This window comes from Perkinsus marinus (assembly GCF_000006405.1).
Source record: "Perkinsus marinus ATCC 50983 genomic scaffold scf_1104296953538, whole genome shotgun sequence".
Taxonomy (NCBI): Eukaryota; Perkinsozoa; order Perkinsida; family Perkinsidae; genus Perkinsus; species Perkinsus marinus.
The window spans coordinates 81345-91471 of NW_003208445.1; the positions used below are offsets into that span (position 1 = coordinate 81345).

General features: G+C 47.7%; 5 protein-coding genes across 5 annotated transcripts in view; 3 read left to right on the forward strand and 2 right to left on the reverse strand.

The window, feature by feature from the left end:
- Window positions 1-1249: 1249 nt before the first annotated feature.
- On the forward strand, window positions 1250-1792 carry Pmar_PMAR007945 (ubiquitin-conjugating enzyme E2-17 kDa, putative; the record flags this gene model as incomplete). The annotated part of the gene is made up of 3 exons (XM_002776412.1): window positions 1250-1328; window positions 1374-1597; window positions 1652-1792. The coding sequence occupies 3 exons, from the start codon at window positions 1250-1252 to the stop codon at window positions 1790-1792; spliced, it is 444 nt and encodes a 147-aa protein (XP_002776458.1).
- A 416-nt stretch (window positions 1793-2208) lies between these two features.
- Window positions 2209-2765, forward strand: Pmar_PMAR007946 (ubiquitin-conjugating enzyme E2 D3, putative; the record flags this gene model as incomplete). Its single annotated transcript, XM_002776413.1, has 3 exons — window positions 2209-2287; window positions 2344-2567; window positions 2625-2765. 3 exons carry the CDS (start codon window positions 2209-2211, stop codon window positions 2763-2765), a joined length of 444 nt encoding a protein of 147 aa, XP_002776459.1.
- A 480-nt stretch (window positions 2766-3245) lies between these two features.
- Pmar_PMAR007947 (hypothetical protein) lies at window positions 3246-5222 on the forward strand (the record flags this gene model as incomplete). The annotated part of the gene is made up of 12 exons (XM_002776414.1): window positions 3246-3419; window positions 3472-3582; window positions 3630-3796; window positions 3850-3952; window positions 4000-4052; window positions 4101-4194; window positions 4267-4405; window positions 4452-4518; window positions 4567-4648; window positions 4693-4805; window positions 4869-4975; window positions 5022-5222. Coding segments are annotated over 12 exons (1212 nt in total). The 3' UTR covers window positions 5024-5222.
- Window positions 5223-6409: 1187 nt separating this feature from the next.
- Pmar_PMAR007948 (hypothetical protein) lies at window positions 6410-6987 on the reverse strand (the record flags this gene model as incomplete). The annotated part of the gene is made up of 4 exons (XM_002776415.1): window positions 6410-6574; window positions 6625-6726; window positions 6764-6855; window positions 6933-6987. 4 exons carry the CDS (start codon window positions 6985-6987, stop codon window positions 6410-6412), a joined length of 414 nt encoding a protein of 137 aa, XP_002776461.1.
- Window positions 6988-8594: 1607 nt separating this feature from the next.
- The window catches only part of Pmar_PMAR007949 (conserved hypothetical protein), a gene marked incomplete at both ends in the record, with an annotated part of 2087 nt that continues 554 nt past the window's right edge, over window positions 8595-10127 (reverse strand). The window contains 8 exons of the mRNA XM_002776416.1: window positions 8595-8720; window positions 8790-8894; window positions 8947-9051; window positions 9108-9328; window positions 9381-9471; window positions 9583-9677; window positions 9724-9852; window positions 10008-10111. Coding sequence (XP_002776462.1) covers window positions 8595-8720; window positions 8790-8894; window positions 8947-9051; window positions 9108-9328; window positions 9381-9471; window positions 9583-9677; window positions 9724-9852; window positions 10008-10111 — 976 coding nt within the window. The remainder of the gene's footprint in view (window positions 8721-8789; window positions 8895-8946; window positions 9052-9107; window positions 9329-9380; window positions 9472-9582; window positions 9678-9723; window positions 9853-10007; window positions 10112-10127) is intronic.

The window sequence follows — 10127 nt, forward strand, 5'->3', positions numbered from 1 at the left end:
TGCAAGCCTAAGAAATCATTCCGGTGAATTAAGTGTACAATTTTTATTCAATTTAGCTGTTGCTACCGATGTGGATCCCACCGAGTTGACCTTCTGTGCGAGGCCTACTGGGTTTAGGGCCCATAATTCTACTGTCTCTGTTCCTGTGTATCAACCCAGTAAGGTTGATCAAAGTAAAGCGCGGTTAGAGCGGCGAGAGCGTAGAGCTGCTCTTAGTGCTGGGGCCGGAGAATGCTGAGATGATACTCAGCTTGCACGCTTGCACATTAACGCACAATGCGTGAGCCCTATGTTGGTCGAGGCTAACGGAAATATATTGCGAAGTGAGCTATTATTCTTCTTACTCTGTGTTTCCTTATTCCACAATCTTGTTGTCGGTTCTTATAGCACTACTGATGGTACATGAGAAGCAGTATCTCTGCATACTCTGTTTGTGCGCACTTCCAGCAGCTATGATAGAATCGATTAGGTTGGAGCGCACACAGTTGTCTGCATTATTGGTATTAGTCATTTGATCTCGCTTGATGTAGTGTAACGGTACATCACGAGTATCAGTGCGTCTTTCACTCACTTCTATGACACCCCCTCTTGCGTCTACTAGTCAAAGGACAACTCGAGCATCTTCACGTACCCGTAGTCAGCCCCCCCGTACTCACGCTGTTTCTTCTTCGAACCTTTCCGACATCACTGATGGCGAGATCCAGCATTTACTATTGAACACTTGAAGGGAAGGACTGAAAAGCCATACTCGGTGATCACATTCGCGGAGTAGATGTATGAGCTATGGCATACCGGCCCCAATTCCGATATTGCCATTTCTGGCCAGTTACCCTCACGCCGCGATCCAGCACTGGGCCCCGTTGGGCTCACTTTCTCAAAACACCACAAAATTATGGAACCGACGATTATGCGCGGATACGCGCGTAATCGGAATTCTTCGCCCAATCTTAATCGTTCTAGCTGTCGACTGCTCAGCGGATTTGTGTCGCACTGCCTGTCTGGTTTAGGGTTAGAGGTTAATGAGAGCACCTCGAAGTTTCTGTGTGTGTTAGTGGGGAAGAAGATCCAAACGGCTGATGCGACGTTGGTGAGGTTCTCATAGTACACCTTACCATTCACCACGGGGAGGTTAGTGAATGTCTGTTCTTCAGTAGCAGTTACTGGGGATGTAGAATTGTCCCGGTCCCTCCTCCTGAGGATATTCCCCAGCTAGATGTTCTCTTGGGTAGTTTTCTTGTTATTAGTTAATATGGCTTTAAGGCGTATCAATAAGGAGCTCGAGGAGCTCAGTCGTGACCCTCCAGCGAACTGCTCTGCTGGCCCGATAGGTGTGCACTCCTTTATAGCGATACCCTCAATAATACTGTTGTTAGGTGATGATATGTTCCACTGGCAAGCAACTATCATGGGCCCTAAGGATTCTCCTTATGAAGGAGGTGTATTCTTCCTCAACATCACCTTCCCCAGTGACTATCCCTTCAAGCCACCAAAGTGTCACTTCACTACGAAAATATATCACTGCAATATCAGTGCTAATGGTTCCATCTGTCTCGATATCCTCAAGGACCAATGGAGTCCAGCACTAACTATATCCAAGGTAAGGAGGAATAGATATCATCTGTATGATTATATTATCAACAATACTGTATAGGTTCTGTTGTCGATCTCCTCATTGCTTACTGATCCTAATCCTGATGATCCGTTTGTTCCCGAGATTGCCCACATGTTGAAGACCAATCGGGCTAAACATGATGAGATCGCCAGGGAATGGACGCAGAAGTATGCCATGTGAAGAAGTAGCTGTTGATGATGATGAAGATTGCGGATATTGAGTTGATGATGGTGCTGGTCATCATCATCACTGATGGTCATTCGTGATGTCATTAATACCACTATTATACTTGTTACACTGATATTATCAGTCAAGGGACTCGTTAATTTACCGCTTGCGTCATCATTACAATTGGGTGGAGAGTAATAAGAGACCATCGTAATAGCACGGTGGGGTGGTGAATGGTAGTTTGTGTAGATACAGGCATTGGACCAATTGTGATGCTCAACTGCTCAATCATCACATAGAATCGCGTCTAGCTTCCCATACCCTAGGGTTCCCTTGTTAATGGTGATGATATCATTGCTCAGTTACCTGATTCTCATATTAGGATTTTCCTTTCGTTCTTCTTGTATTCATATCCTGGTATTGATCTAATGGCTCTACGACGTATCAACAAGGAGTTGCAGGATCTCAGTCGCGATCCTCCAGCTAACTGTTCCGCTGGCCCTATTGGTACGCTCTAGTTGGACAATCACTTCGTGTAGCTTTTACTGGTTAGTTGTTGTTAGGTGATGATATGTTCCACTGGCAAGCAACTATCATGGGCCCTAAGGATTCTCCTTATGAAGGAGGTGTATTCTTCCTCAACATCACCTTCCCCAGTGACTATCCCTTCAAGCCACCAAAGTGTCACTTCACTACGAAGATATATCACTGCAATATCAGTGCTAATGGTTCCATCTGTCTCGATATCCTCAAGGACCAATGGAGTCCAGCACTAACTATATCCAAGGTAAGGAGGAGGAATAGATATCATCCGTATGATCATATTATCAACAATACTGTATAGGTTCTGTTGTCGATCTCCTCATTGCTTACTGATCCTAACCCCAACGATCCCTTCGTCCCTGAGATAGCCCACATGTACAAGGGTGATAGGACTAAGCATGATGCCATCGCTAGAGAGTGGACGCAGAAGTATGCTATGTGAGATCACTCGGCAGCGGCCGCCGTAGTAGCAACAGTAAGCATCGATGATCTGTGGTAACTGATATGGGGTACTTTGGTGGTCTATCGATATGATGGCATCAACACTACAGTCACCATCTATCTGACAACCTACTCTTACTATGCATAACTCTGTTTATTTCTGTACCCACTCTCATTCTTCCAGAGATTATCATTGTTATTACTACTGTTATTGCTACGAGTCCGATGATCCCACCAGGTAGGCGTCGTGTGGTGTTGGCCGTGTTGTATTGGGTAGCATCAACACCCTCTAATTACCATCATCGTACTATACTACTTCCACATACTTGACGAAGATGTCGCTATCAACATCATCAATGTCTCTTGCGTTCTTAGTGAATTAGTAGGTGTGGTGACGCGGCGTCGGCACTCAACCGTCTCGTCTCTGTCTCAGCCCAGCCTCTGTGGATCTTTGTAACAGCATTGTTGAGGCTTTCACTCCATGAATTCTGTGCCTCGACCAACGTCTTTACCATCACATAGTATACCTCCCCCTCCACTATTTACCAGGAATGCTGCAGGAGGGGTTGATCTACTCAATGAGGTGGCCAACGCTAGGAGGAGCAGTAGCCCACGACCCATGGGATCAGCCGGGATCGCTAGAGTCGATGCACTAGTGAGGCTCCGTGGCTGTGGTGCATCAGCGTCGTTATCTTGTATTTTTGCAGACTTCCCTGGAGTCTACGTTGGAGTCTTTAGCCAACCTCCTATTTGCCCTTCGTCAAGAGCGTCGACGTATACAACACGAGAAGCAGCAATTGAACGTTGAGTGGGCTAAGGTAGTGATGGTGAAGGTCCTCCTCCTCCTCCATATCATTGATGGTAGTTCCGAAGGATGTGTGCGGGATCCTATATGAGGATGTACGAGGCCTCCATGCAGCAGCAGCAGCAGCATTCGACAGCATCAGCATCTCAAGGAAGGTCCACCACATGTGAGCGTGCTCCTGCGCCCCCATCTACCCCACACGAGTCACTACGAGAGGCGATGAGGAGGTAGTTGTTGGGTCGTCGGTGGCGGTTACCAACAACCATTATCTTTTGCCTAGACATCCCGCCACGACCTCTACAATGGAAACACCATCGTGGACAGCCACACTCGACAAGATGACTGCAAATTGTGGAGATGAAATGCCGAACAATCTTCACTCGGTTGGATCTACTCTAGAATGCTTGTGGCTGACAGCTCTGATCCTCAGGCATGGCCCTATGCCTCCCAGCATGCTGCCAACCCTCGCTCTCAAGATATAGGGTATTAAGCTTCTGTCGGTTGTATCGTTGGGGAATGTCCTCTCGATAGTCGTCGTCGTCTTCGGAGGCCCTTCCCTGACGAGGATGTAGATGATCATCGTCAAGCTAAGCTGGCGAGACTCGAAGGTCGACCGGGCAATAGGGTGGGTTCACTTGCTGCCCTCCTCCACTATCACTACTGCTGCTACCATCATTACATAGCTGATTCTATGTAGGATCATTATTCGTCCTTTCCAAAGCATGAAGGAGAGGTAGATGTTGGGATGATGATGAGCTCAAGCAAGTCTCGAACACCTCCATCACCACCACCGAGTGACCATCCGAGAGTGAAGGGCATCACTTGGGTTGGCGGGAGTAATACCGACGTAGTTTGGCATCGATTCATATCATGCATTCTTAGCCCGGAGCTGGATGGCTCGATGGGTCGAAGATGGGAAGTTGAAGAGCAAGACGTTCTCTACTAAAAAGCAAGACCGTAATCTTGTAATGCTCAGTTGGGCTAACGGTGTGCTTAGGTACGGCTTTGCAGATGCCTACAGGTTGGCGGAAGAATGCCGATTGCGGAAGATGGGTATCTCTCTAGAGGACCTCCCTCAGGTGAGATAACGTGTGCCGGCTCATGGTTGATCGGGCGTGACCAGGGGTCTCGTTCAAAGGAGAGCAATGAGGAAAGATGGGATGAACATACTGAGCCACTTACAGAGGAGGCGCCAGAGAGCCATAGTGAGGCTGCTGATTATGATAGTGCTTCGGTGTAAGTGGTAATCCCGATCATCCCAATCGTCAAGAGTCGTATGCATCTGTGTTCGTCATTCAGAGAGAGTCCTTCCTCACCGGAGACCTTCGGTAACCCAGAAAGTGATACTCATGAATCTGCCAAGATGGAAGATGGTCTTCGAGCGGAAGCTACTGTAATACGACAGTGTAAGAGCATTGCCCCGCTTCGCCGATTCGTATCCGGTTTTCGCAGGAGGTCGCAGTCAGCGAACGTACTCAGCCGCGTTACTATCGTTCATTATAAGCAGTAACGCAATCTATCACACATTCCAACTAAACTTGGGATAATCTCATCATAATCACTGCCAGATTCAACATACTATTCATCTAACTCAACCGCTTGAAAGTTACTTGACGACGATACCTTGCCGCTGCCGCCGAACTACTGTTATCGTCTGTAAATGACCAGTACTACGTTCCCGAAACATACACTTGGCCGTGGTGTTGTGTTATACTAGTACGGACAACTGCCTTATCAGAGAACAGATGTGTGTTGCTCTCGATAATAACGCAGACTTGTATGGCGCACAATTCAGCGCCTGATCAGACCTTCTGTACGCGAAGGATGTCCCATTCCCCGGTCGATACCCTGAGTGTTGTACGGACATATCGGTGGCAGAAGGTATATATATTCTCATCCACGATGAAACCAACAGAGTTGCCAATAGCTTTTGCTTGAGATGGATCATGTCTCCACGAGTGATGAGGAAGGCTTCCGCGACACATGGAATCAGTGATGGTATAAGGTCAAAGCTAGACGAGCAGGTCCTTGACTTGACCGCCATAACAGGCGGTTCAACTGTGAAGATCCATGCAATGCGAGGCAGTCTGCCTCAGGCGTAGCTCTCTGCTCGGGGCAGAGAGCTACGCTTTTAAGCGCGTAGCTTACGGCAGATGAGATTGATGTTCTTCGAAGGATGCGCATCAAAGGGCGCCCACTCTGCCTCAGTAAGACCATAGCCTGTCGACAGCGAGTGGTCATGTAGCTTAAGACTTGACCATCCACCTGGCCTGACAAGTTGTGTGCATGGCCGATGGTATCCATTGTCCAGGGGAGGAGGAGGCGATGTCAATCACAACCCGCATGAAGGGTCGAGGGTTGTTCCTAGCATAGCATCCTTAAATATGACTTACACGTCTTTTATAGAGATACTCAAGTGAGCGTTGTTAGACAGTCCCACCTGCCACATTCGATAGAACACAAGTCCCGACCATGCATGAATAAGGTGGATGAGGAGGGCAGCAATTGAGCAATGAGGTGGGATCGAGTTTTGTCTGAGCCGCCGCTTAGTTGAGTTAATATCCACTCGCTATTCAATCTTCAACAACAGGTAAATGATAAGGTCTACACCGTCTGTCAGGAAGACAATGGTGATTGTGTGTAAGCCATACGTTGATATCGAAGGCAAGAGGTTCTCATGGGCTACGATGGAGTGGGCCAGAGCCGAAGGGATCAAAGACACCATTCCCTAACGGACTCACAGGATGAAGATTCTCCTGGAGTAGGAGCAATCAGAGGCGTTCACAGCGGCCCGGTACGCCGGAGTGGTAATTCGCACAGTGTGTCGAAATGCTGAGCTCTCATTCAAGTTTATCATCATCATCAGTCGACATCCCACTCTCGAGCTCGCTAGCAATCACTTCTTCCTTCTCGCTACCGTTTGACTTGAGAAGCTCCTCGTCGCATGGTGGCCGCCCATACGATACGAGTACAACACCGATGATCACGAACAGGTACATGCCAACCTGCTGATACACATGCCATAACTTATTGGGAATGGGATAATATACTCTACCTGTGGAAGTGTGACGACTTGCCTGCCAGTCACCAAATATTGCAGTACACCGGTCCCGATAGGCTGGAGGGTTGCGAAACTTGCGACCTGGAGAGGCAAGATCTAAATTTAAGATCTGGAGAGAGGCAAGCATTCTCACCACAGAGGGAGAGGTCTGTCGATTGGCCCAGTTCATACTGCAGTAAAGGAAACAAGATATCAACAACACGCCGTAGAGTAACACCAGCCAACCTGAGAGAGCACACTCAGCACCTAGTAACGACACATGAAGGGAAGCCGGCATGGGAGCAATTGAGAACGACAAATACCTTCGAGATGGACCGCTCGGCCATCATCCCCGATGAGACCAAGGCCTAGTGTCATGTCGGGGCAGGGGCTGGTCGAAGTAGAAGAAAACATGCAACCCAATCGTGAGCTGGGAGGAACCTATGTCAATGGATCCGGAGTAGAGCATTCCTACATGGCGATGAATATCAGAGTCGTCATAGAGGCAAAAAGGTAGGCATAACCTGAGAGGAATAGGAGGTTGAGATAACGCCTGAGTCCGACAAGAGACAACGACCTTCCACATATACAAAAGGTAAATGGATTGACTCCCTCTGATATACCACAATCGCTGCACCAAAAAATACTGCGGCAAAGACGATTAGCGAGCCCAATAGGATGTCCCAATTCACAGAGTGAGTATCTACACAAGAAGCCTATTACTGGACAGGCCCATCGAGACCCGCCTCATTTACCACTGTAGAATTCCTCCCCAAGGATTGAGGAGGCCATAGCAGCCCCGACACTCAGGACTACTCCGATGACTTTAGGACGAGAATAGACCTCACTTCCTTGAAGGATGCCCAAGGCATAACAGAAGGCTAGCAATGTCGGGTGAAGGAGGGCACAGATAAGTGGGGTAGTGAGCTTAACACCTGGCTATGGTCTGACACTATTGCTGCTGCTGTCTAGTGTACTGATTACCTTGTAAGAAGGATAAAATAGCCAGACTGGTGAGGACTCCTAGGATGACCAAAGGTATCACATCTTCCCTCCTTGGTAGCTTGAAAGAGCGATCAACTATTACTAGTAGTACTATACAACCGAAAACTGAGATGAGCACAGAGATGATTAATAAAGCGCGTGTAATACGTCGACTCACACTGCCGATAGAAGGCTAGAGTTAATAAATTTATATCCAACTTCGAAAGAACCAGTTTAGTGAGTACTTCCCAACCTGCGCTAATGAGTAAGTTAACGAATAATAGGGAATACGCCAAAGCCACTGGTGTGATTGGGCATTGCCTTTGGGAGAGGGCTGCCGTCCGGGACATAGGACGGCTAAAACTGGAATGAAAATTATGTATGCACCACATAGAGGCAAACACCGGCAGCACTACAGCCTGCAAATGTAAAGGAATGTACCACGGTGATATACTCATGCAACGGTACCACCTGCATGAGGTCAGGTGGTAGTATTGCACCGTGCCCCTAGTGAGCGACTACACATACTAGATAGGCTAGCCGAATCAGAAAAATAGAAATGCGCTCGGAGGTGCACCGACAGAACACGCGGAGGTTTGTCAAAGCTGTGAGGTGGAGAGGGATGACACGCAGAATAGTAGTAGTAGGATGTGGAAGATTGACGCATGAGTATGCTTCGCAAGAGGATAACTAGGCCTACGAGGAAGACCACGAGGCCAGTCTACTCGTTTAGTATGGACATGCCAGTAGGCGGGAGCTACACGAATGTTAGGAGGCCGAATGATCCATGACCATCAGGATGATGATCATGAATCGAAATGATGCATCAGGTACCATCATCATTACTGGTGATCAGAAATGTAGATACATACGGGCAAATGACACGATGCTGAAGACTGCCCATAAAGGTGTGGATGATCAAAGCGTGATGGTGAGAGCCTCCCTGCGGGCTAGGATCCCAATTTATGTCAACAAACACTTGAATGATAAAGATACTCTCCTTATGCTACTTCAGTTCGACGTTTCTTCCTTGCCTCTTCCTTTTCTAGAGCAGTCAAGTAACCACAAGTGCACATCTTCACACCGCACTTCGGGCAATAACGCTTCTTACTCAACAATCGATCACCCTGAACAACAACAAGCCAGAATGAGACAGAGAACAGGAAACTGGAGCGGAAATCGTTAAGAGGCCTTACTGCACTCTTGACATCAGAGTAATCCAGTATATTCTGAGGTTGGGTTCTCGCATAGGCTTGATTGACGAAGGAATCACCCTTCTTAGTTTCAACAGCGAGGAGTGTCTGCCAAAGTACGCAAGTTCGAATCCCAACAAGAGCATTTCTACCATTTTACCTTCTGAGGGTCTTCATCAATATACTTCTCCTTTTCGATACCCAGCTTATTAGAGAAGATCGTCTCCTCTGCCGTACTTTCTGGTGGAGGTGCGGCCGGTTTGATCTACAATACTGTCATCAACACCACCATCCTAGATCATCAACGACCATCTTCCGTACCTTATGCTGCTCATCTGGATCAGGTATACCCATTCTCTCTCTACGCTGCTTATCTCGTCGTTTATCGGCATCCCTAGTCCGACGTAGCTTACCACTACGGGTCTCTCGGAATTGACCTCCCCTTTGGACCATCTCATCATAGTTATATACTTTCTGTGGCATATACTGTTCTTCGATATCCTTCTTTTTTGGTACACTATGCTGGGCGAAAAGCAAGGCACCTACAATCATCATCAGCTGTTCTGATGATCACCATCCGACCGTACTACTCACCATTTACTGATTGATATCGATCATATAGGAAGTATGCATTACCATCACTGCAAGCCACTACGATCTGTTGAAGCACTGGATGCCAGAAGGTCTGACATGCAGCATGGATGCACAGTAGGATACTCGTACGCCTTCAGAACGATGTAATACTCATGGATATAGCTCGACTGCACTACTTCTACTAGCACTATCATCATATTACCCTCACAGCGCTCTGTGTTCGGAAGGTATAGCTCTTTAGCGGCTCTACAGCCTCTGATTGCAAGTCGTATACCACTACTCTTCCATCACCAGTACCTAGAATTATATGGTTATTACGGTGGTGGTAGAGGAAAGGGAATACCAGTGAGGGCCATAGACTCGTCCGGCGATATGGTGATGTCAGTGTGCTCGTCAGTACAAGGTAAGTTGTCCCAGGTCCGTACTGGGGTTGCAGCCCTAAGCTTACGACAGTCCCACATCTTCATCGTACCTGAAGGCGGCCCACGATATGGAGAGAGGAATCTACTAAAGAATGCAAGCACTAGGCAATGATACGTTGCTATACAGCCAACGTTGGATGAGAATAACTCGATACTGTAATGGTCGAGTTTCGTCCCCAGAAGGCCGGACTCGATAATGGCTTACCATCCAAGCTTCTACTGAGCATCCTATGACCATCCTCTAGTACTTTAACAGCGGTAACCACATCGGTATGGGCTGTCCGAGCTATCATATCAGCCTTACCGTATCTGATAGTATGAGAGT